Source organism: Vipera ursinii, assembly GCF_947247035.1.
Source record: "Vipera ursinii genome assembly, chromosome: 1".
NCBI lineage: Eukaryota > Metazoa > Chordata > Lepidosauria > Squamata > Viperidae > Vipera > Vipera ursinii.
Window position 1 is genome coordinate 276,942,812 of NC_139512.1, and position 27,345 is coordinate 276,970,156.

At 38.4% G+C, this 27,345-nt stretch overlaps 1 protein-coding gene across 4 annotated transcripts; it reads right to left on the reverse strand.

Moving 5' to 3' along the window:
• Positions 1-205: 205 nt before the first annotated feature.
• SERAC1 (serine active site containing 1) lies at positions 206-27,232 on the reverse strand. Of its 4 annotated transcripts, XM_083350047.1 has the most exons (18): positions 27,032-27,172; positions 26,293-26,382; positions 25,426-25,517; positions 23,487-23,523; positions 21,146-21,282; positions 20,007-20,096; positions 18,780-18,911; positions 17,963-18,084; positions 15,880-16,008; positions 15,053-15,166; positions 14,019-14,181; positions 13,197-13,347; positions 11,179-11,326; positions 9,824-9,924; positions 8,131-8,228; positions 5,539-5,721; positions 3,222-3,365; positions 206-1,405 (listed from the first exon to the last, which is right to left on the reverse strand). In XM_083350047.1, exons 2-18 carry the CDS (start codon positions 26,328-26,330, stop codon positions 1,266-1,268), a joined length of 2,019 nt encoding a protein of 672 aa, XP_083206173.1. In that variant the 5' UTR covers positions 26,331-26,382; positions 27,032-27,172; the 3' UTR covers positions 206-1,265. The 4 variants fall into 4 exon arrangements, with proteins under 4 accessions (XP_083206173.1, XP_083206174.1, XP_083206175.1 ...); XM_083350048.1 differs by lacking the exon at positions 26,293-26,382 and having other exon boundaries at positions 27,166-27,232; XM_083350049.1 differs by lacking the exon at positions 26,293-26,382 and having other exon boundaries at positions 27,032-27,165.
• Between the last annotated feature and the right edge of the window lie 113 nt (positions 27,233-27,345).

Consider the following 27,345-nt stretch of genomic DNA (forward strand, 5'->3'; position numbering starts at 1 on the left):
TCTGCTTTGCCGACAAATACAGTGGCTTAATTTATCATTCTATCTAAACCATAGCCAAGGTTTACCAAGGTTCCTTATAACCTCCACACCATGATTTGTAACAGCTGACAATATCAGTTGTGGCTTCCAACTCAAATAATTATGGCAACTGTTTTACCACTGGGATATTATTAAGCAAATGGAACATAAAACAGGACAAGCAATCTTCAGGAAGAATTTTTTTCATTTACATAAAAAAAATGAAGCCATAGTTTGGTTTCATGTTGGAACTGAACAACTACTTTATACATTATATTACTTAAGATTCAAAATACTTAAAATGGCAGCAGCCAAAGGGAAGACTTTCTACCCTCCTGGAGTGTTTCGCATTTTCAGTATTGCAATATATATTTGGCAGGCTATTCAGATTACATTGAGACTGAATTTTATCTTCTGAGTTTTACAAAAATTTAAGTGGTAAAGGCATAATTCTGATTCATCTCAAGTGAGTGCTCCCTTGACTAATCCAGCCTTTTATTACAGACTCAAGCAACAATTCTGAATATTTTTTACTTCATGAGGCATTTTGGTATAAGCTGACCACAGGAAAATCTGTCATGGAATTAAGAAATTGCTCCAGTTCTTTTAGAGTAAATAGTTAGGGGCTTGTACACTATACAATAGCACATTTACAGTATACCCTTGTTTTCCGTTTGCATCCAGCTGCAAATACAAGCTAGGGTGCAGATTCAATTGTCATTACACATATTTTCTATTATATTTAAAATATCAGAATGACCATAAAGAACTTGATATCATGCAATGTGGGTGTATAAGTACATCAGCATGGGAGAGTAGATTTATGGCATAAGTGCATTTGCTCTCCAGTATGCACGGTATATACAGGGTCAAGGGTCCCCGCCCACCTAGTGTCAATGACTGGGCAAAGTAGTATAGGATAATCATTAATGGCATAGCAGCTTGCTTTCTGTATTGAGCAGAGAATCAAGATCTTTTTAGGTAAAACACATGTTTGCAAAGCAGTGAAAAGACCTAGGAGCTCAGGTAACTGTTTCCTTGTTGTTGAGCATTAAATGGGACTCGAAACGAACAAAAATGCTTTGTACAATATACAACACCAGAAGTACACCCACGGTTTGCCATTAGGCGATGTTAAAAATCAGCTTGACTGTAATAAAACAGCTGCCCTGCCAGTAAGGGCTCGGATTCAAAGAAAAGTTGGTGAACTGTTCCACTAAAAGAACAAGTAGGCACAGTGTTGCCGTTCACTGATTTCCCAGCTCCTTTTTTAGAGAATCTTGAATAAACTTTAAGGTGTGTTGATACAGGAAAGAGTCTTTGTTCTTTGGTTTACAAATGTTGAGATGGCTAACTTCTACCTGAATGAGTTCTCCAATGCCTAAATCTGAAACAGACATGAAAACAAAGAGCATTAAAAAATCACAGAAAAGACACAAGTCACATATTTACATTCAAGGGATTTCCCCTGCTGTCTAGGATTTCTAGGTTTCTGACCTATCTCTGAATCACAATCAATAAGAAAAAATGATGTTTGAACCAAGTTCTACAATAAATGACGTAATGATTGCCTGGGGGAGAAATATTGGTCGCACTATAGAATTAGAAGAGTGGGAACAAATTTGGAAGAAAAATATAAAATTAACGTTAGCAACGGCATTTAAAGAAAATATGTACAAAATGTTGTATAGATGGTACTTAGCTCCCGCACGAATTTCAAAAATGTTTCCCAGTGCAAAAGACAAATGTTGGAAATGTGATTCTGCCAGGGGCACTTTCTACCATCAATGGTGGACTTGTCCAAAGGTTAGGCGTTACTGGACCAATATAAAAAATTGGTTACTTCCAATAACAGGATATGATCTTCAATTGGACCCAGCTATTTTCCTCTTGGGGATGAAGCCACAAGAAGTACCAAAAAATGTTTGGTATCTAGTAATACATATTATAACAGTGGCGCGTATGACTTATGCGCAATATTGGAAGACGAAGGAAATCCCAACAGACTATCAAGTAATAGAGAAAGTATTACTATGCGCAGAGTCAGATCGAATGACATATATTCTCAAAGGGAAAAGTGAATCACTTTTTAATAAAAGTTGGGACTCCTGGTATTCATGGTTACAAAATAGAATATTTAATCTCAACGGGGGAAATACCAGATGATTGTGTATTATTATTTGAGGTATAGAATCTGGAGATATATACAATTATAGATTTCTAATATTTGGTAATTAAAGGTTACTTAGCCTGGGATGCACGAGAAAAAGAAATTAGGGGTAGTATTACACTCCCCGGTCTTGTTTAATGTTGTTGTTGTTGTTTTTTGGTGTATAGGGTGTTTTGGTGTTTTTCTATTTGACGCACTTTTCAGTACTTTGTAATAATGTTCTTGTTGTTTTTTATTTAAAATTTGTTTAATAAAAATTAAAAAAAAAGAACCAAGTTCTAGACTGTATAAAAAACACCTAAAGTTTATTTTAGTTGCAGTAATCCATAAGCTGTTTCACAAGATGTCATATGTAATTTATGTCTTAGCTGTTTGGGGAATATGTGCACTGGTTTGAAATAACTATTTTTAAACCCTTTCTACACAATGCATATTAAAAGAAAAACTGCACCTTGTTTTCAGGCCAAACATACAATTACACAACAAAATACAGGTAGTTCTCAACTTATAACCATTCATTTAATGACCAAAAATGTGAAACTGAAAAATGTGAATTATGACAAGTTTTTCATGGTCATGTGATCATGAGACAGTTGGCAACTGGCTCATATTTATGACAGTTGCTGTGTTCTGGGCTGATGTGATCACCTCTTGTGACATTTTGACCAACAACCATCAATGGGGAAGCCAGATTCACTTAACAACCATACTAATTTAAACAACTGCAGTGAGCATATAAAGGAAAAAAAACATGAGATAGCAAGTTACCTTGGGACCTGAGGTGTAACTTCCAGTGTTCCTCAACTGGAAGTTAAATCATTGATTTCCTTGATTTTTTTTTACTTTTACATTAACTCATTTACTTTTCATTAAGATGTCTAATTTGGCCTTCCTTTAAAGACATGTGGACTTCAACTCCCAGAATTCTGAGAATTGAAGTCCACAGTCTTAAAAATTCCTGAAGTTAAGAAACCCTGCTATAAATGAGTAAAGCCAGATAAATTCCCGAAGGGGAATGCTGGGAATGTCAAACCTGCAGATTCCACTGGCACGACATGCAGACTCAGCATTCTGCCAACTCGTGTTGGCAAAGTTTCTGCAAAGCTTAATACTGGAAAGTTCTGATTCTTGGCAAATGAGATGAAGTCATCATTCAGTGCTTTAAGGGCAGGCGAATCTGGAAAAATACCGAAAAATGAAGTGTGGATTTCTTATTTTAGACATTGGATTTCAGGCCGAGGTACACATTTGCATGTATTGTTTTTCATACGGAAGATGGATTTCAGTTCAAAAAGGTGCATCTGCTGTTGAGCACTGATTTTAAAGACTGAGTGCCAGTCTGGTATATGCAAGCAAGCCTCTATTTGTTCTGGTGAAGTACATGTAGCCCTTAACTTAAACCAGGGGTCTTCAAATTTGGCAACTTAAGACTTGTGGACTTCAACTCCCAGAATTCTGGGAATTGAAGTCCACAAGTCTTAAAGTTGCCACGTTTGGAGCCCCCTGGCTTAAACCATTCATTTAGGGACCATTCAAAGTTACATCACTGAAAAGTGACTTACACCCGGTCCTTGCACTTAAAACCGCTGCAGCATCCCCGGTCACATGATCAAAATGTGGATGCTACCCAGCTGGCTTTTGACAAGCAGCCAGCATGCCTGGCTGAGGAATTCTGGGAATTGAAATCCACAAGTCATAAAAGGGCCAAGTTTGAAGACCCCTGAAGTAGATTATGGAGCTCTAGGGCAGAACTTCCTGTAGCCAACGGCGGGTGATGCAAAACCACAGCTGCTCAAAGTTGCCTTGAATTTAAATTTAAATTTAAATAACAGGTAAAGTGTTATGAAATGATTACAGTTCAGCTAAGTTGGAATTGAGGATATGTCTGAACTTAACTAAATTTCTCTTTTGCATTCCTATTTAACATCTCTTTCACACATTTCCTGATGTGGTCTGGGAGCAACTATTGGGGTATCTCAAATGTGAACTGGCAGGTCCTGAAAGTGATGCTGAGGGACTCTGTCAGAGGCTTTTATACTGGCCTCATTTATATTTACATGAACAACAGATTGGGAGTCTACTAGAATCAGATCATGGATGTCCGTCGTACTCTACCTCCCTCTTTCTATAGGAACACTGTAGAGGTTCTGAATGGTGGCTGGAGGCAATAATGACCTATGGGTAAATACGTTAAATTTAATTGAGAAGACTAAAGTGCTTCTCACTCTTGCATTAAAACTCGAGCAGTGCCAGATAGGGTAGAAATTGTCTTGAAAACGCAGTTTCAGAAATTGGAGTCTTCAGATGCCTAATTTTTAACCAGTTTCACATAAATTGGTCTTCATGCACTCACTCCTGTCTTTCTTACAGGCTTCACATTACAGAACTGGCTGTTACTTCACATCTGTGTGACAAGACTTTGGGCACTGTCATCTCCAAAGCACCTGAAAGCAGGACAAGAAGCCACGGATGGAAACTAATCAAGGAGAGAAGCAACCTAGAACTAAGGAGAAACTTCCTGACAGTTAGAACAATTAACCAGTGGAACAACCTGCCACCAGAAGCGGTGAATGCTCCAACACTGGAAGTTTATAAGAAGAGACTGGCCAGCCATTTGTCTGAAATGGTATAGGGTTTCCTGCCTGAGCCGGGGGTTGGACTAGATGACCTCCAAGGTCCCTTCCAAATAATAATAATAATAATAATAATAATAATAATAATAATAATAATAATAATAATAATAATAATAAAAAAGCCCTTTATTGGGATAGCTGAACTAATAAAGGGGTTCATGTTTATTTTTGAGTGAAGTGTACACTTTTCTTCTATATAAATCTGCCATTGCCAAGACTGTTGACAGAGACGTCATGCTATGTTACATAGTCACAGAAGATTACTTCGTTGGGATCAGGACTGAAGGGTTTTCATTTCTCACTGGAGCTCCTTCTCATCACTTGTTGATACAAACGTGTTCTGAATCCTTTTGGCCATTTATTCTACTGATAAAGATGCTGGACTAAAAACAGGCAAAGCTGAGCTGAGTCCTGGCTTAGGCACAAAAGCCAGCTCGGTGACCTTAAGTTCACCCCTTCTCAGTCCTAGGAAGAAAACCACTTCCAAAAATATTGTCTAGAAAACTGCATTTCCATTAAGCTCCATCAAAGGAATAAATAAAAATGAAGTTGTGTTCCTTTGATCAGTGTAAATAATTTGTTAATATTAATTTGTTAAATATTGTTAATATTTATACACACACAAACACACACACGCAGAAAGAGAGTTATAGAAAGCTATTTTTTAAATATACCCACATTCCAGAACTAGATAAAAATTATCCCAAAGAAACAAACCTTTGCTGAGCTCTTTGACTTCCACAGAAGGGAAGAGCAGAAATCGGATATTAACAGAATATTCAGCCAACCGGGAGCCATGGTGAGGAACACTATAAAATACAATTCCCCGGGTGCTGTCCACTATGGAAGCCATTTCAGGGTCCATGGAAGCATCCAGCAGCATTTTCTTGACTAGAAGGCCTGAAAAGAAAAGCAGCCAGGAAATGGGATCAATGCAGGGCTGTGATGCTTACTAGAGAGACACAAGATAGGAAATCACTCCCTCAGAGCTGACTGAAGAAAAAACCTCTGGTTTGCTTTCTTTACAGAAAAGGAGGGTCAGTCGATTTTTCCTCCTCTGCAAAAGGCCTCTTTCTACAAGCCCCAGACTACCCCTATCAAGTGCAAGAGACATCAAATTGACCATCAGCCCTGTTTAGTTATATGCATAGTACCCAGTGCTTTTTTTCTGGGGAAAAAAATGTGCCGGAACTCACACACTTCATACAACCTGCCTTGCCTACCCTACAAGGTTCCATCCAAAAAATGTGCCGGAACTCCGTTCTGGGCATTCTATGACCAAAAAAGCCCTGATAGTACCATACAGTTATTTAGAAGCCTCATATGACCGCCCATCTTAAAACAACTCTGGGCGGGTCAGAGCAACTTTAAAACTAATAAATAAAACAATCATAAAAGCAATAAAAACTGTGAAACAATAAAAACAAAAAAAAAACACTGCAACCTAAGTGTCTCCCACAGCAGGTTCAGCTACCCTTCTTTCATGCGTCCTATTATTACAATCCCAGCAATTCAGTAAAATGGGAGCTCCTTGAAGGAAATGGGAACAAGCCAACAAACAAGCCAAGTCTCAACAAACAAATAAACCAAGTCTTAACAGCCTTCTGAAAGGCTAGAAAGGTGGAGGGCCTGTTGAAACACCAGCAGGAGGGTATTCCACAGGGCAAGGGGCAGCCCTGGCAAAGGCGTGCCTCTGAGGTCCCACAAGATGGCAAGATTTCAGAGAAGGGATTCAGAATGTGCCCAACCCTATCTGATCTAGTGGAATGGGTGGATATTTTTAAAGAGAGGAGGTCCTGCAAATAACCAAATTCCGTGCCATACAAAGTTGATATAATATCTCTGGCACACGATGTATTCCATCTTCTTAAGGGAAGATGGACTATGTGTACAATTGTGATGACTTCTATATATCCCTTCCTGTAAACTGCGGAATGCCAGGAACTAGGATCTTAATATTTTAGGGTAACTCTAAAACGAATGCACTGTTATATACAGTATAGTCTTCTAAAGTGCAAAGGTCGAAGACTTCAATTCCTTGTAGAGAGGGTTCTGAAGGCCATAGAATAAAATCTGGCTCCCTAAATGAGTCCCAGTAAAATGAAATGGGTCACACCGTGTCTCCTGGAAATCAATGTAAGCAGTCACATTTAAAAATAATATAACTTTGTGAATCTCTCTGCTTGCCCTTCAGACAAGCAGATACAAAAGTGCAGAAACAGACTGAGGGGGATGGAGGCACTTTAGGTCACACTGAGAAAGCCAACTGGCACTGTGGAGATAATATGCCATTTTAGATAGAACTATTCCAAGTCAGTGCATGTGAAATTTTAGCTTCTCCATTCATTTTTCAGAGTTGTGGCTTAAAGGAAGAACAAGAGTTTGCTAGAGGGTGATGTCATGTTTTGACAGATATAGGGTGGATGCGTCCTGTGCCAAAAGATAGCGTCAAGGCCCAGAACTTGAAATGTCAAGACTCAGAAGAGTACAAACAAATACACTGAAAGAATTAGTGGGGAAAAGCCACTACTAAAAGTTTTCTCAATTTCCAATGGAATGGATGTGGGAACAAGCAGAGGTTATAGAGAGGTAAACAAATTATTATTTTATTCATTGGTTTATTAAATGGTCAAGGAGGAGCCTAGTTTCTAGATATTGTTTCCCAGTAAACAATAGAGCCCAAGGACACATTAATTCATCATCGCTTTCATTATGCCCCCAGCCCCCCAAAATTTCAGCAGACCCTTTGGAAACTAGAAGAAAGGGCTTAGAGGAGATGAGTAATCAAAGAGATGCTTACCATCCTGTTATGCTTGCAAAGGAAATCTACCAACAAGGTGTATTGGAACACATGAAGGGTCTAGGTTGTGTTAGCAGTGCAGTTAGGAAATAAAAGAGTGCCAAAAATTAAAGGAAGTTGGGCTCATTAAAGTTTGAATACAAACATGCTAAAGAGGCAGAGAGCAACAATGGTGAAGAAGGTCTGTAACTAGTCATCCACATAAGGTTTTTAAGACTGTTTTCTGTTTTCTCACAAGAGTGGCATCCAGAAAATCAGAATTTTCAGGAGGGAACTACTGAAAATCCACAAATAGCACATTGAAAATGCACTACTGGTTGAAAATGCACCACATCTAAACACATATACTATGCACCACCGTTATTATAAATCCACGTATTAGGGATTACTTTCTATGTACTACAATCCTATGAACACTGCCTTCAAATGAAACCAATGTACTATATTTACAGGACTAACAAGCTTGAAATAATTCATTTAAATGTTGATACAGAATACAATGAATTTACCGCCCATGCTATGTGACAGCCATATGAGAGGCCTGTCTCCAATGCCAGCAGCTCTTAGTTTCTTTAGAAGCTCAGTACTTCGATATGCAAGAGATTCTCTGCAGATGAGACAGCAAAGAAAGCATGAGGGGCAAATATAGGAAGGCAGCATATCCCGAAGAATTGTATTATTTCTTGACAGCTTTATTCAAATTTCCTTAAACTCAGCTTGTGTTCCATAGAGTAAGTTATTTTTCCCCATAGCATCCACTTGTTTCAAAATGTTGGAATGTTTTAGGGCAGCAATTCTGAAACTTTTCTTACAAGTGGATCAGTATGCCACATTACTGAAACCTTTAGAATAGTGTTTCCCAACCTTAGCAACTTTAAGACTGTGTTCAAGTTCTAAAATACATAACTATGGCCAGACTATTTGGGAATTCTGGGAGCTGAAGTCCACAGATCTTAAACTTACCAAGTTCAGGAAGTGCTCTTTCTTCTACTACTATCCCCACAAAAATTAGGCGTCAACAACTCATTGCCTAGTGGCACTACAGCGTACTTGAGCTTCCAAACAGAGATTTTATAATTTAATTAAAAACATAAACAATTACTATGGAATCACTAAATATCATCAGGTTTAATCATAGTCAGATTCGGGGTGGGAATGTCAAGATCTGATGAAATGTTATGCAAGAATATAAAAAAAAAACTTGAGAGATTCCACGATCTTGTAGATTCTGGCTGTACAAAATATTTTTTTAATCAAATCTTGCTTAAAACAGTGGTTAGCATCCAAATAATCAGATCAATATGCTGTATTTCATGCGACGTATATATCTTAGAACATGTTTTCTGGTACGCACAGGGAATTTTGGCTGATATGTAAAACAATGTTTAAAACTATGTCACAAACATGGGAAGTAATTATTTAATACTTTAGATCAGACATGTCAAACTCCTGACGTCACGTGACGTTGTGAGATGTATCGGGACTGTTTTGCCATTGCCGGCAATGGGGTGGGCGCGTCTTCCATATGATGAAACTAGCCCGTGGGCCGGCAGTTTGACACCCCTGCTTTAGATTAAGTATCTGTACACAGCTATTTAACATCTCTTTAGATTACTATGGATATCAAAGAATTTCTATTCCAAATACTAAATTAAGCAGCTGCAGTATTATCCAAATCAAATCTCCTTTTGGAGAGGAGGGAGCAAATTTGGCAGCACATAATCACATTAACTGGGACAAAATCACTGTTGCGGGAATATCAAGTTTCCCCACATATTCTTCAGGGAGCAACTACTATCTATGTATGGTTGCATTAGGAGTATATTGAAAATGGTTTGACCGGATAATATGAATTCTGCCAAAGTTTATTCAACATTGTTAAATCAGGTTACATTTTGTTCAACAAAGCATAGATTAATTCAATAACTGAACCCAGGTAAAATATTTTAAGACTGATCTTGATCAATTCTGGCAAGGCTCTTTTAGAGTTTACAGAATAGGATCAATCTGTTATTTTAATCAAATGCAGGTATGAATTTAGATTGTTCAAAACATATCAACATACATAAATGTAGTATTATTAGTGTTGAATATTAAGATCATAATGTGAATATATAAGCAATATATTCACTTCTAAAGTACACGAAATGATGTGTACAGAAACGTAACAGAGTTTCAAGTTTCTGCTCCCCCGTTCTTTACCTGTAGCTCTCTACGGGACATTTTGTTCTCCAGTCACTAAGGTGGGTATCATATTCCACAGAAATAATTCTAAGCGATGGGCAGTCAGATGCTAACCAAGTCTGAATTTAGAATACAAGAAAAACAAGACAGAAAACAATTGCATTCAGATAAGTGTTGAGGCTTCAGGTTATGCAATTAGGATCAGCAACATACTTTCAAGCGAGACGAGTGAATCAGAAGAATAAACTATGATTGCAGGGCATATCATCTGAAATGATTTGCTAGCAGGTTCTATCGGCTTAATTTCAGCAACCCAGCATTAGTCTTATAAACAACTCTTGTGCCTTAAATCCATAAATATAGGGCCAAAGTTTTCATTGGATTCTTCTAGGACATTAATGTTACTATCATTCTGATTGGTTGATCTCTACCAATTAATCAAAGCCTCTGCATTTGGATATGTTAGCAGCCTTCAGAACATTTTAGAAAAGACCAAGCTGTCACTTACGACTTGCTACACGTCTAAGCATAAAGCAGAAATCAAGGAAGTGATACCTTCTCTAGGTACAGGTATAGTAAAAGGAAAAAAGAAATTGCTTCATCAGGAGAGAATCTTGATGTACATGTACAGAAGCAAATAAGTCTGTTGTGGTGGTGATTACATAGGTGCCTCTGAATAAATAGATGTTCACACGAATGCTACTCTCTGTTATTTATGCGGAACAGAGCATAATGTAGAGGAACTGAAGAGGAACAACTGGAAAAGAAGTATGAAATACTGGGACTTACTAACTGAAGTTGAACGGTTATGGAAAAAGAAATGTATTGTTAAAGCAATCGTAATTGGAGCCCTCAGAGCAATATACCTAAAGGACTTTCTCGATATCTGGCAATATTGAATCTATGAAACCTGAATACCCTAACTTCACAAAAAAATACTCACCCTGCTTGAAACTACCTATAGCAGGGGTGTCAAACTCGCCATGTCACGTGACGTGTTGCAATGTATCGCAACTTTTTCCCCATTCTCGGAGCTGGGGTGAGCGTGGTTTCGGCATGACGCATCCGGCCCGCGGGCCAGCAGTTTGACACCCTTGGCCTATATGCTTATATGCAATTTTAATAATCCTTAGGTTCTTGGTTAGGACTTGAGTTATTAAGTTTCTTCCAGTCTTAGACTGTGAATTTAACCATAGATTACCCATACATCATCTAGGTAGTCCTGGGGTGTTAACAGCAACTGGTGACCAGGACTGCCCATTGCTACACTATGCAGTCATAAAAGGTGATGTCATGGGACCTTGCTGCTTAGCAACAGCAATCCTGACAGTCCTGGTTCGTACAATCCAAGAGATGTAGTTAATGATTCTTACTTTTGGCCAACATTCGCTGTAGTCGTCTTCTGCATCCATGTCTTTCTCATCTGTAGAGTGCTCAAGGTCCTGTTGTCTCCATGTTTTAAATGCTGCTCCCAAAAGGCCATGAACGAAAAGGACATCGGCTTTAATGGGCTCACTGGTACTGGAGAGAAGTCATAAAGAAAAATCTATTATTAACAAGAGCATCATTCTAGGGGCCAACGTGCTGGTTGGGAATTCCTGGAATTGTAGTGCACGCATCTTAAAGCTGCCAAGGTTGACAAACAGTAATCGAGGCAAAGGATTCTCTCTCAAATAAATACAATAATTCCTATCCCATCTCTACTTAAATTATTAGTAATGGTAGAGATCAAAACTGATGGAAGTATTCTAAGTTAAATTCCAAACCAGTGAGGAACCAAATGTTGGCTTATAACTCCTCACACACACCCAGTACTGATGACATCATTCTCTCTAATGATCTATTAGAAAGTTCCTTCCAAAAACCTCAGTTTCACTTTATTTTGTCCTCTGCTTTTTGCAAGCTTTTTCTGCAGGCTCCCTTAGCCAATTGAACTCTGGACTTCTTACTATCTATTGTCTGAAACTATTTTGCTGCCGGGAACGAATTCCCATTGCCCAGTACGCTCACACAGAGAAGGCCTCCTCAGGGTACCGTCAGCTAGGCAATGTCGGCTGGCGACCCCCAGGGGGAGGGCCTTCTCTGTGGGAGTGCCAGTCCTATGGAATCAGCTCCCCCCTGAGCTTCGGATGACCCAAAATCTCCAGTCCTTTCGCCGCGGCCTCAAAACACTCCTTTTCCGCCTGGCTGACCTGGACTGACAGGCATTTTAATTATATTTACAATTTTTAATTTATTTTTAATTTTTAATTTTAATTTATTGCACAGATGATTTTAATTTTATTTTTATCTTAATTTCTGTACTTATATGTTTTGTTGTTAGCCGGCCTGAGTCCTTCGGGAGATAGGGCGGGATATAAATCCCATTAATAAATAAATAAATAAATAAATAAATAAATAAATAAATATTTTGTGCCCCTTAGCAAGATGTTAACCTTAGGCAAATTTGCATCTTTCCCTTTTCTCGGTTACTAATTTTCAAAGGCTTAACTGCCACAAGATTGTATAGCCTAGGTCAGGGGTAGGCAACCTCGGCTCTTTTATGACTCATGGACTTCAACTCCCAGAATTCCTGAGTCAGCTATGCTGACTCAGGAATTCTGGGAGTTGAAGTCCATGAGTCATAAAAGAGCCGAGGTTGCCTAACCCTGGCCTAGGTCACTCACACCATACTACTGTCTCGAAGGCTTAAGCATTACGCATAATGTACAGTGTTACCATCCTAAGGCAGTGCACAATATTATAGGTAGTGCTCATTTAGAAACCACAATTAGAACTGGCAACTCGGTCACGAAGAGAAACCCTTGCTAAGTGAAACCACGTCTGGGCTTATGATATTGCTTTACAGATCTGTGAAAGTCGTCAAAATGTGAGGATCGGGTGTAAAGTTACTTTTTCATAAATGTATAATTGCGAACATTTGCTAAACAAGACAGTCACTAAACAAGAACTACTCGTGGTATGTTTATAATTTATAAGGCTACTGAGATTAATGCAAAAGATTGTATCCTGCTTTTAAATCATTTGATCCATGCTGTGCATACCAAGAGCCACCTAAGGTTGAAAACACCCGCTGTCTATGCAGCCAGGCAATATTGAAAATCTGACTCAGTTTATGACAGTTTCCTGAATTTTTTTCCCTTCCATTCAGAATACAGGAAAAGAAAAACTTATCCCTGCACAAATGATTCCTCAGGGCCAAACTGTTGAATATATGGTTACAGCAACGTCTGATGATTCATTGGTCCATTTTTTTACAACTGGATGTGTGAATCAACTCCACTACAAAGGACTGGCTATGTCAGCAAATTAAATCATGCTAAAACTATGGTTAGAAATAAACCTGAATTACAAAACAGGCTTAACGTAAAGAAGACAAGAGATTGCTTACTTGGTTCGATATTGTGGGTGTAAAATGTATACACCATCTGGATACTTTTCTTGCAGCACTTCCCTATCCAGATTAGCCAAGGCTCTTGCAGCATGAGAGGACTCCATGACGCGTGGAGACTTCATCATAGCTGCTAGTACAGAAACCCATCCTAGCATTGAATTAAATAAAACATTTGTATCATTATTACCTACTCATATGTTTTATAAAACAAGGGTATATTTAGTAAGTAATAAATATGTAGGAAACTACTATATACATTGACTGTTTTTCACCACATTTTTTCTGGCAATTCTCTGCAAAATTATTATTTGTTAGCAACTGGAAGTCTAAACATTTAATTTCTCCTGTTCATGTTTGAGAATATGGTGTAAGACTGATTATAACCAATAATTCATGCAGCAATATCAAGAGAGACAGACAGACCATGCCACCCTATAGGTAAAATGCATACTGTCTGCTCAAACCCTCCAGAAAGAAACTGCCATCCTGTCAGGAAAATCTTTTAGTCATTCATCTAGTTTATCCATTAATTCTTTCCCTTTTATAGAAAAATGCACTGCTTCGCAAACTGCAGACATATAAGAAATTTCTGATCAATTCCTTTACTCCAAAGATAAATTCAATTATACACCCACACTATGCTCAGCCAATGAGAAAATATATTTGACAAATTATATGAAATTGCCTGGAATATTAAATAATTAAATCTCAACTATAAAGTATTGATTTCCTAAACCCTATGACTCTTGCAAGGGAACATCACAAGACAAAACCTTTTAATAAATATTTTCAATTAACAACAAATGCATTTGCTACTACCTGCACGTATTATCGATGCATGAAGACGTTCCTCTAGTGCCATATTTCCAATTATGTGAATGATACTTCTTTGTATCTTGTGAGAATCTCTATGGAGGTGATACAGTTTTTGCAAGAGTTGAAGTCCCTTGTTTGCTTCAATTTTATTACAGTGGCTAGGAATCTGAAGTGATAGAGAAATTGCAGTAATCAGCTGTACTTTAACAGTGTGCAAATCAAGTATAAAATTATATCATGCACAGAGAGTCACGGGGGGGGGGGGGGGAGGGAAGGTTGACTATTTATTACCCAGACACCAAAAGAAAATTAAAAATGACTTGAGAATGCCTACACTGTGTACATTAATTAAGCATAGGCAGTACAGTCCTATTTCCTCATAACATGACTAAGTAGAATAGCACTTACACATGTTTTACAATCTATCTTGGGTTTGTAACAAGGCTTGAGCAGGTATTTTCTATTTATGTCTTTACCTTGGGTCTGAGAGGCCTACAAATGGCTGAGTTCAACAGTTTACAAAGTAGCGGCAAGTGTGGGTACAGGCAGAACCCAGAATATAATTGGAATTAATTGGTTTGATTAAAAGGACCGTTCATTTAACAGGAAAATATTTCTTTCATCTATTTTAAAATGAAAATCATATCCTTTTACCATGAAACATAGGAATCGTTTCTAACTCTACGTCTATATCAGGGGTAGGCAACCTTGGCTCTTTTATGACTTGTGGACTTCAACTCCCAGAATTCCTGAGTCAGCATAGCTGACTCAGGAATTCTGGGAGTTGAAGTCCACGAGTCATAAAAGAGCCGAGGTTGCCTACCCCTGGTCTATATTTTTTATTTTATTTTTATTTTAATCCCATTTATATCCCGCCCTTCTCCGAAGACTCAGGGCGGCTTACAATTTAAGCACAAACCAATGTGCTTAGCAATAGCCTTCATTCTATGTATATGCCTGCTTATATTGTTAGCTTGTTTGCGCTACTGAGATCCAAAGAGGGCTCCAGGCCCAGATTGGTGCCTCTGCTACATTACCTTGGAATGTTCCACCAAAGCTTGCAAACAAAAGAGTTCCACTGTCTTTGCAGGTATGGTACTGAGACTTTCACAGTATGGAAGCCCATTACCTCCAAAACACCACAAGCCTCCCTGGAAGAAAAAAAACCACGTTGGAAATTAATTTCAGAACAACAGAATGAACGACGTTAAGTTTGTTTTACGACAACATTTATGCAACAATGTGTAGAGTTTTCCATCTTTAAAAAAAATTAAGCATAAAGAGTACAGCGTAATCTAATGGGTCAAAGGAAACAAGAGACCACTTCCAGTAAGAATTTACTCTTCGTTATCAGTCAGCTCAAGGAACTGATATAACTCAGGGGTCTTCAAACTTGGCCCTTTTATGACTTGTGGACTTTCCCAGAATTCCTCAGCCAGGCATGCCTGGCTGAGGAATTCTGGGAGTTGAAGTCCACAAGTCATAAAAGGGCCAAGTGTGAAGACCCCTGATATAACTGAAATATGTAATCAGCTGGAAGCAAATATTTATTACCATCTTCTCATTTCTGCTGGTTCAGACCAGCCCTCTAAATTAGAAACTTATTGGCAAGACAAAATAACTTCAAATTTACTCACAGACTATGTCACTTTTTATATTGTGGATTTAATAGATTTATCTCTGGCTTCATAGGCCAACAAATCAAAAGACCCAACATGGTGTACAAAGTTAAGACACTGTAAAAATGCGAAGTAAAATGGGAACCAGAAATACAATACATTAAGGAGGAAACACACAAACAGAACACCAATTCTAAGTACCCAGTTGACTAGGATGTTGAACTCTTTAAGTTTTGAGAATATACCTTTTGGGCAGCGATGGTCTGGCTGCTTTCTCTTAAAGCTAAAGAAGTAAAATACTGTACACATTGATCGAGATCTGTTTGAGGTAAAGATGCCAGAAGCAGTCGAAGTTCATCTTCTAAGCAACAAGTCTGAAATATGAAATTACCAACATTTCTGTTACTGTACCTTGTTGATGAATGATTCACATCAAAAAACTAGGATTTGTAAATGTTTTTATGGTATAAAGCAGCAGGAATTTTAGTCTATAAAGTTCCAGATTAGGGATGCAATCCTTTTCTACTGAAACCATATTCCTTCAAGAATAATCTAATTAGGGAAGCACGCCTACGATGGCAGGGCAGAAACCAGAGGAGTACCAACATAAAGTAACTCCTAACAAGCACCTAGCTAACTATTTCTCTCTCTCTTTCTCAAAAATAAGTATTTTGGAAAGCAGCTGCAATCACAGACATGAACTGGGTTTATATTTCCAGTTGTTCCAGAGCACCTCCTCTGAGTTAAATCCAAAGTGTGGCACAGACTGATTGTAGAGGGTTTTCAGAAGGTGAATGGTAGAGCTTGCCTCTCAGTCTTTCATTCCTCCAAATATTGATCTCTTCTATTCCTATGGATGGGAAAGACAATAGTCCTGAGTCCTCCCACTGCAATTCCCATTCTTACACTCCACGAGGTGAAGTCTGGGCTTTTAAGATCATGACTTGTATTGTGTTGCCTCTGGTGCACGCCTCCCCTTCCAGTGACACCTCTGGGCTCTTCCTCACAGCCATATTCATGAGCTTTCCACCCATTCTTGAATCTGGAGGAAACTATACTGGCATACTATAACTTGCACTGCTCCCATAATATATCTCTTTCGCACATCACCAAGGAGGCCAGGCAGGGTCGCTGTCCTGAAATAAACTAGGGCAGGTTAGTTTCAAGACAGCAACTATTGGATGTCTTATGTTGTTTCCCCTCCCACCCAGCATGGGCTACTGGTGGAAAAAAAAACCCAGACACCAACTGCTTTCCTGAACATGTGGCTCTTTGGGGGCTAGAGTTTGGCTTGACTTTTATCCTTTACTTCTGACAGGAGTTATCAACATCCTATGTATTCTGTTCCAGCCTACGACCAGCCCTGTCTGTGTATCAGGGACAACCCCTTTTTCCTTTTTACAGTCAATAGGCTGGAAAAACCCAAACCAAATTTATTTACAGTTCAAAAAAAAGCAATAGAATAAATGAATCAAAATATCAAACAAGAGTTAAACAGAAGTAACAAGAACAGACCAGGACTCTCTCAGAATGTCTTCAAACGGATGCCTTCAGCCACCAGCCCCGCCCACACCTTCCCCTTTTATTATCAGTCCCAAGGCGTGGCTTCTCACTGCCTTCTCCTCCTCTCACTGAGTTGCCTCATTGATTTTCTCCGCTCTGCTCTGCTGGATTGCCTTCTGCTTCTAGCGTCTCTGAACAGATTCAGTTGTGACTCATCTAAATCCAACACCTCATGCTCACACAGCTGGGCCTCATGAGGAACATGACTGGAGGGGCCAGGCTGAGAGTCCTTCAGTGCATCAAAACCTCCCTCCAACACCAAAGGCTCTCCAAACCCCTCCTCCTCCTCCTCCTCCTCAGATTCATCGGACTCAGCTGCTGGGAGCACAGGCTGACACTGGATCACAACACTATGAAATGATTTCATGGCACCTAGAGGGCACTCCGATTACTCGTAGACTGATATACTTACGTAAAACAACCTAACAGTCTCGGGGACTGGCATTCAGAGATTGATCAGAGATACAGAGCAGAGAAGCCCAAATCAGAAGAGAGGCCTCTGGGTTATTGTGCCTCTGGATCTTTCTTGCCTTTCTCCCTCCTGAGGCCAATTTCCCTCAGGACTCCTTTCAGTCAGGCAAATCTTAGGATTTGATTGGGAAAGGTTGAATTTTAAAAAAAGGATTTTAAAAGAATGCCTGTCCATATGGATGCCTTCTGGCAACTGCATTATGCTACCTTGGTTAATTCCCAAGTATTAATTTTCAAGTACCTACATAACAGAAGCTCCCGCAATAAAGGTCGTTCAGATCTTATTATACATACATCTTTTGGTTTCAGTAAAAGATGAGGAGGCAGGAAAAATCGCAGATCAACATCTTTACTCCGAGCTAAAGCAATGGCAGTTCTCTGGTCGCTTGTTTGGGCAACAGTCCTGTATTGATAATCTGTACTAAAACAAATATAAAGTTAGAATTTTCACTAATCTGAAATATATTTTTAATAAAAACTATATAAACAAGCAACACATCTTTGCAATTACAAACACAATTGAGGCTAAGCTACCTGTTTGGAAAGGACTACATGCCTAGGGATGGCAGATATAAACAAATTCCCAATTTTGAAGAACAAAGACAGTGTGTGTGAGTGGGGGGGTTTCAGTTGTAACACTGTTAATAAAACTGTAACACCTGCAGTTTGTATTGTAAGACAAAAGTTGCCAGTTTAATTTCAGACTCCTTTGAATTGCAGTAGCATTCTTAAAGCACAGGTTTCCAATAGGAAGTCTGATTTCTCACTGTAAAACATCCACCCACTGGTTCTTGCTGAAGCAGAGGTCAGAACTGAAAGGATTCTGCTATTTCCAAATAATTGTGAGTATCAAGCACTAGCCCGTATCGTAATTGAAATTCAGCAAAGAAACAAAAACCCTGAGGGTCCTAATCAGTGAAAGGTTCTCCAATACAACTTCCAAGTAAAATGAATGGGTTCTTGTACCGTTCCTGTTAAGTCTGTGGAACTCGTATAAGAAAACTTTCTGATATATTGTGCTGCTATCAGTTGCCTCTCCTTTCCATGGTACTATGTAAGAGATAATAGCCGACAGCAAGAACTCTGTAGCTATCTTAATGGATACCATTACCATGCCAGTAACGATTGGCGGCCAATTCCTGCACAGCTTGTAATCGGACCATTTTATCATTTGATTGACTTCTTTTCACAAGCAGCCACAAGGCATAATCACGCTCTTCTGCATCAAGTGTACTGAAGCGTTCTTTACCAAACATAAAATAGGACAAGATTATTATAGTCACTTTATTCCCATCTTCGTATTATCAGCAGTACTGTAACTAAAGATAGTATTTTTAGAGTAACATTTTAAAGCATACTATTTCCTGGATCCACATTCAGATGACAATACCAAACTTATCTTGTCTAATCCAAAAAGCTAAGCAGGTAAATTCTTGGGATGACAGACCTCCAGAGAACACTAGAGCTATCGTCAAGACTGGGTTACAAAAACTCTCCAAGAATAAGGAAAAAATCTCCTTCAAATCAAACTTGATACTGATGTACAGTTTTCTTGACAACTTTACCAAAGTTGTTTACCAAACTTTGGTAAAGTTGTCAAGAAAACTGTACATCAGTATCAAGTTTGATTTGAAGGAGATTTTTTCTTAATATAAACGAATGACCATTCAATTAGTGTGCTTTGAATCTGGAAACTGGAGTTTAGCGGCCATAACCAATGATTAGGACTTGACTCTACACAAAGATTGTAAAGCAAGAATATATATGGAACTACATTTAAGTATCCAAAAGTCATTTTTGCATCCCAATGAGAACACTGCGCATTCCAGAGTAAGTTGACACTTCTTCAATGCAGGAATCCAAACTAAATCTTTCCTGCCAGATGGCAATCAAGTCTCTGCTTGAATGCATCCAGTGAAGCACATTATTTCACTGAATAATTGGCTCCTACTATTGCACTGATTTTAAGCCTAAATCTCTGAATAAACGCTTGCACAATATTTTATTTATAAAACAGCAATTGGCTTAAGAATAATAAAGCACTTAAGTGTAACTAGCATATTCAGAACCAATTCCAAACATTTAGTCACTGTTCCAGGTAACAAATCTGCCTTCTTAGCCAGATCATGGCACTTTGCATTTTAGTTATGTACATGACAGGCAGAAATTTATTGATTTTCCAATATGCAGAAACAGCAATGGGTGGAGGGAATGGAAAAATCTGCATCTGTTTAGTTTCTGCATGGTTATGAACTATTAAAGGTACAAAGTTTCTGCTTTTTTTAAAAAAAGGAACAGTTTAGATTACAGCGAGTCGACAACGACATTCCAAACCTACCATCAAAGGGCTTCTGGAAAATTCGAGCATGCATTTCTACAATTTTTTTGGCTGCTCGGTGAAGCTTCTTTCTCACTTGATATATGATTCCTACAAAAGCAACAGAGAGTTCATTTTGGTCAAATAATATATATTGTCAAATAATATACATTGTCAGTCCCACACGTAGGACTACGGAGCAGGAAACCAATTCTACAGGAAGAACATGAACTACCGTATTTTCCGGCGTATAAGACGACTGGGCGTATAAGACGACCCCCCAACTTTTGAGGTGATTTTCATGGGTTAAAAAGTCATCTTATACGCCGGAAAATACGGTACATTTTAGTGAGGTAAGCCATAGCAATCAACTTTGCAACTTTGCTTTTGGTTTCTCCTCCCACCCTTTTACGACCAGTCAATCAGGGAAGAGTCAGCCTAAGTCTCTTCTGAATACTGTACTATCTCCCTACCCAGGTAGGTATATAAGTTGGTATATAAGTTCCTGAATATTTGCTTCAAGGCCATCTCCCTGGCTCTCTCCATATATAAATTCCTGTTAGATTCAGCAGAAAGAGAATGTCACTTGCATCTTTCCTAATACTGTAGCCTCACCTTCCAAATAAAACCTTGAGGCCCTGATTGGGAAAAAGTGCACTACTAGCCAAACAGGAATGGTGCTGATACCAAACTAAATACTGATCACCAACTAGGGATTAAGTGTTGACCTGCTCTCAGAAATGTCTGAGGATCACTTAAAATGGGCTATTTGTGGGAACAGGAGAGATATCACCAAATCAAGTTTATGATAGGGATAGCCATACTCTACTAATACAATTTCTTAACAATAGACACAAAAAGGAGAAAAAAATGATTATTCAACTGGATTTAAAAAGAATATAGAAAACATCCTGGTCCCAGCCAAGTAAATTTCCAATAGAAGAGAATATAAAAAAATGAGAAAAATATTATGAGGGGGGGAAAAAAAGAGAAAATAGAAGGGAATATGAGTAAATTTCTTCCATAATCTCCATAGTGTAATGTTCTTCCTTAAACATCAGGATGAATATATCATTGTTCCAATTCTTATGTAGTATTTCTTACATTCAAACTGTGCTTCTAATTCCTTCTACTTTCAACAATAACCTAGTTTTTCTTACCTTGATAGTCACTTTGATCTAAAGAAACTGTTTGTAAGTAGATGTAGGATTTCAGTTTTTCTTGTTGTACCACTTGGGTATCAAAACTGAATAATTTTCTTAAAGTCAAAACTTCGTAAGTAGCAAATACACAACCACTTAAAAAAGCAGAAGACAGATATCAATGTAAGCATTAAAGTACAAGTTTAAACCTGACTGCAGTTACGTAGGAAACGAACCCATCTCTACGTACAGTTTTCTAAAAATTTTAACTTCTGATCCAAGCTGGAAATTCTTGTTCCATAATTTTATCAGCTGAAGAATTAGTGTTCCTCCCCCCCCCCTTGGTGGGGAAAATGTGGACCTCTACATATGCCATCCTGAATTCCTGATGAACATATCAGTCTAACAAACAAAAAGAAAGACCCATTTATTTGAACAAGCTGGCCTGGCCTGATGGGGAGTTACTTAGGGTTTTAATATTTATATATATTTTCTATTGTTTTTACTGTGGGCAATAATTTAATTCTTTTTTAACTTTTGTATTTTTGTAGTTTTATGATATGCCCTGTTCACCGCCCTGAGTCCTTCGGGAGAAGGGTGGTATAAAAATTTAATAAACCTAAACCTAAATGTTCCAAAGGAGGAGAATATTTGTAGCTCAGGGTTGAAATGAGGGATCCTGGGTGGTCTCTGAGCTTGGTTTGTTTTCTTGCAGATGCTTCATTACCAGGTAACATCATCAGTGTTAAGAAGAGAGCAGAGTTTGCTCTCATTTTATATATTATATATTTTACATATTATAAAATGAGCATATAAAAGTGAGAGCAAACCCTACCCCCTTCTAGCACTGATGTAATGAAACATCTGTAAGAAAACAGCTAAGCTCAGAGAGCATGAAGAAGAAATGTCCATTTGCTTCCTTTTGGCCTCTTTCTTCTCTCTCCCTCTCTCATAAGCAGAACTCTCTTTATTCCTCTTGATATCCAAACTAGGCAAATCGGGATATGGTTGTGGGATAGACTTTCCTTGCTACCTTCTAGCCGTGGTCTGTCCCCTAATCATATCCTGATACTAGAAAGTAGCAAGGAAAGAGTATTTCAGATCAGCGCAAGCCACTCAATTATCATCTCACAGTCTTTAATGCTTTACAAGTATAGGTAAAGGTTCCCCCGCACATGCGTGCTGGTCGTTTCCAACTCTAGGGGCTGGTGCTCATCTCCGTTTCAAAGCCGAAGAGCCAGTGCTTGTCCAAGGATGTCTCCGTGGTCATGTGGCCAGCATGACTAGACGCCAAAGGCGCACGGAGCGCTGTTACCTTCCCACCGTAGTGGTCCCTATTTTTCTACTTGCATTTTTACGTGCTTTCAAACTGCTAGGTTGGCAGAAGCTGGGACGAGTAACAGGCGCTCACTCTGTTACGCGGCACTCGGGATTCAACCCGCCAAACTGCCGACCTTCTGATCGACAAGCTCAGCCTCCTAACCCACTGAGCCACCACGTCCCTTTTTAACAGTATAGGTAGCAATAAATAAAACACATGAACTGAGCAGGCAACACAATCTGCTTCTAAATTTAAATTTGAAATAAGGAAAGGCAACACTTGTTTGTGGATTAAAAAACAAGAGAAAAGGAGAGGGAGGAGAGGGGAGGGGAGGGGAAAGGAGAGGAGGCCTGTCAATAGTTTCAAAACTCTCAGTTTCTAACATTTTCAGCAATGACAGATTCACATGGCTCATATTTAAGGCCCAAATTTTAAATGACAAAATAATGCAGGAACTGTTATTATAGACCAGACATGTCAAACACAAGGCCCGGGGGCCAGATCCGGCCCGCGAAGTGGTTTCATGCGGCCCGTGAAGCCATCCTGGAAACAGTGAGGGAACGGCCCCCACTGCCTTGGCCCTGGCCCAGAGACCCTCCTTCTGCCAGAGACCCTCAGATCTGTCCCACTCCTGCACAGGCCCCCATAGCCACCCTTGATGCGAACGATGTAGAGCTGGCCACGCCCACCCAGTAGGCCATACCCACTCTAGCCACGCCCACCCAGTAGGCCACGCCCACCCAGGCCATATCCACCCGGCCCCCTGAGGGCAACTGCAATGCTGATGCGGCCCTCAATGAAGTTGAGTTTGACACCCCTGTTATAGACTATGTAATATATTACATAGGGTCATTCTTAATTTTGCACCAGCTTTCAGTGATAATATTGTCAACATTACTATATACACAGCATTTAAACAGTTACAACATACTATACATATTCACAAGAACAGCTGAAAAAATAATACATTAAACACCTACAAAGTATACTTTATTTTCATGCTAGAAACAAAACTGATGTTTGCTAATAAAAACTTACCCCAGAATAAGTGAGCCAGTTAACTTCACAATTTTTCCTTAAAAATTAAAAGTTTAGTATCACTGCGTGTGCAAAGTATATATTTTAGTACAAACATTATATCAATAATTATATAGAGAGGTTAAGCTAACTGCACTTAAGTTATTATTAAAATAAATACGTGTGAGTCCATTTAACTTCCAATTTAAATATCGCTTATTTATTAACTGTTTTTTATGCCAATACAATAAAAAAAACACTCTTGGAAGTTCTCATAGAAAAATAATGGAATATAAAGCAAGTCCCATGCAAAAAATAAAAGTAATGCTGCAATAATTCAAAGAGAACAAAAAGATGGTAATGCTGAATTAAAATAAATCAGGGGAAGGCTCTAAAAACGAATCCAATCCTTACCAGCTCGTGGAAAATCAGCAAAGAGGGAATCAGACTGATCTCCAGAAAAGCATTGGCTCCTTAACAGTCCCCCTCCCCCCCCCCCCGCAAAGTTCCTGAAAGTGTGGAATGCATACCAGTTTCTCACTGCTACAGCTAGTTGGTTGGACCACAGATGTTGGAGAAAGTGGATCTGAATGTATCCAGGTAACAAGCCATGGAGGGTTTTGTAGATCAAAGCCAGCACCTTTAACTGGACCCCAAAATCAACTGGCAACCAATGCAGGGTCCATAACACTCCAAAAGCTCCCATATTTGGAGCCTAAAGGAGTACATTTTTTGAATATTTATAGCCTACTAGACAGATAAGAGCATGAGGTAGTGTTATCAAGCCTTTACGTCTCAGGTAAGGTCCCAAATAATTAATTGAATGATAATGTAATTAATTTCTATTCAAGGTTATGCAAAACTAAGTCCTACTTCATAGGGAGCAAGTGACAGCTCTGTGTATATGGGTCTAACCACTTAATTTTTTTTCCAGTTGGGAGTATGCCAACTCAATTTGATGAGATTATTTCTGGGAAGCATGCTTCAAATGAGAACACACAATTTGGCAAATTAACCTGGCAACAAACCTCAAGTTGTGAATTTAAAAGAATTTACTTCTGAATAAACTTGTATAAAATTAGATTTACAACATTGGTTTCTTCCATTAGCCTTTTATATATGTATGCTCTTCCTACCATCATCTTGAACAGTTTAAACTATGGAATACATATCATTGTATTCATTAAATATTCTAAACATATTTCATCATTGGAAATCATAGTTTCATTTATATTTATATATTTATATAATCTAAGACTACAGTATTAATTCTTACAGATGACCTTATCAACATTTTTCTATCTAAAATTTCAGTCAAATCTTTTTTAGATGGCTTTTCAACCTTGTGTTTAGGAAAATATTCAACTCATTCTTAAATATGGCATAAATATTTAAAATGTTATGCAGAACAATGTCACTAAGATCTTGCTCAGAGACCTTAACATCAGATAGGCTTTGAATTTTCCTTTGGTGTATATATTTTATAGGGAAAAAAACCCCCAATAAAGTTCTTCATCAGTCCTATGAAATGGTGATAAATATTTCTCCAAAGGCTACTTTCCTAACTGTCCCTAGGAAGAATATAATTTCCACTCCTTATGGACTTTTTGTATAAAAAACAAACAAAAATGATTTATGGTTTTGATGATTAGACAGAAAGACAAGTCAGGAGCTTAAATTTTAATTGTATTTATAACCAATGTGAAGAAAATCAGAAACAAACGCTTCATATCTTTATCCTTTTTTCTATTTTTTTTTGCATTTTAGCCTTTTCTTTTTCATTCTATTTTAGTTTGTATTACCTATTATTCTTAATAAAAAAAATCAAATAGGTATATATAACTTCCCAAGGTAGGCAAAGAAGAGATGTGCAGCAAGCTTCAAATGATGAATTTATCTGGGAAATCATTCAAATAAAATAATGATAGAGTCAGGCTTGTAAATACAAAATTGCACTTACTGATATGTTTCCATGATTGATCAACTTTCCATGTTGAACCTAAAGTTCCTATCTTTCTATAGCAAACCACACAATAAGTAGCCAGAGACATTCTGCAAAGGTACAAAAAACTGATTTAGCACATCAACAGGATTTTTAAAAATTATTTTATATATCAGTTATGCCCTATTTAATTCAGAGGGAGCATACCACTCTTTCCAAAAACATATATTGCAAGTTTAGTACAGGATTTCATGATTGTAAAAAAACCTTCCAGGACCCTTTCAAAGGAAAAATGAATTGTATCTTTTTCCAAACTTTTGACAGGGGAAGCCTTTCCTTTCTGAATTTAAATGAGGGGTGCAATTTGTTTCATAACCCAAAATAATATATTTTGCTTTACTGTATTTTTTATAAGGTAACTATTTTGGCTGTCCATCCTGGAAAAAGAGAGGTTCAGAGACACAATGAACATTTCACTGAAATCTAGTAATTTTGCTGCAACTATAGAATAGGATTGGAACCATAGAAAATTATTGGGTTTTAATGATATTATGTGCAGAGATTCAGTACAAGGAATATAGCAAAGAAACCAATCAAGCTTTTTGGGGGGGTAAGGTGTTCTACTGATATATCATTAATTTTTTTAAAAAAAATCCTGTTTCCTCCTGTTATACCACTAACTAACGCTGTCAATACTTTGCTGCTTATTCCATGGTTACCAGTTTACTCAACTAGCTCAATTTGGTTGGGGCTATATGTTACCCTTTACTAGTTTTGCTCAACAACCCAGGGTAAAATAAGGCAACATAGTCCTTAGTTCAGTAACCACAAAGAATACTACATGTTTGAAAAGAGCTGGGTTTTTTAAAAAAATAAATGACTCACTCAAAATGCCTAAAATGTGCCATATTTGAAGATAACATTTAACGGTATGTTCTAACTTTTTTTTTTCATACACAGTACAGCCGTGGGACCCTAAAAATAAACGGCAGTTGGTTAGCAAACGAAGCTTTTGTTTGTGAAAATGCCATCTGACTTCATGGAAAACAACAAAACTGCCCGACCCTTTCAGTTTTGCAGTGACTTGTAGCTCAACCTTCCAAACCTGATTAACTGCCTTGTAGAGGTTTCTGAAAACGGATCCAAGAGTGTGTGGGAGTGGTGACTAATTTCATAGCTGAATAACAACACACACACACACACACACACACACATATATATATATATATATATATATATACATATACACATACATATACATATATATACATATATACATTATATATATATATATATATATATATATATATATATATATATATATATATATATATATATATATATATATATATATATATATATATATATATTATTCAGAAAACCATTGCGCATCTCCTACCTACACACCTTGAAATAAAACATGCCACAAATTGCAGCAGCCCTGCCTTTAGCCAACGTACAACAGATCGCAAGTTGCAAACAGCACAGAAATGCCCCAGTTCTAATCGCAGGGGTGCGGCACAATAAAAGAGAGAGTACGCTCTAGGAAAACAGACTTGATGGACAGAGCCAAGTCTATCATTGCTGATCACAGCTATCATCATACAATGGACAAATGAGTTACACGAGCTCCGTCGCAATTGTTATTCCTTATTCGGGGATTTCTCCGGCTGGGCAAGGCTGTTCTCCAGCCCCGACTTCACAACCCACGCACCAGGTTGGCCCAAACAGCCGCTCTCCTCCAGCCTCCTCCCCTACCTGCCCATCTCGGATCCCCGTCCCACTGTCAACGACGAAGCCTTTCCGTACCGCCCACGCTCTGACGTCAACGTGAACCACCTTACCTTTCCCCAGAGCGCCGCCCTCGTAGGAGCAAGCCAATCCAAAAACAGGAGAGGAAAGGCGCCTGCGCAGTTGTGGACCTTACGTCCAAGTCGG

Bases quoted from the DNA above. Each gene is read 5' to 3' on its own strand.
- SERAC1 (XM_083350046.1), bottom strand. From the start codon at position 27,011: ATGATGATAGCTGTGATCAGCAATGATAGACTTGGCTCTGTCCATCAA. The intron at 18,085-18,779 runs GTAATGGTATCC...GTTTTAGTACAG, and splicing joins CGCCAATCGTTACTGGCATG to ATTATCAATACAGGACTGTT. The intron at 15,167-15,879 runs GTATATTCTCAA...TTTTTCTTCCAG, and splicing joins AGACCATCGCTGCCCAAAAG to GGAGGCTTGTGGTGTTTTGG.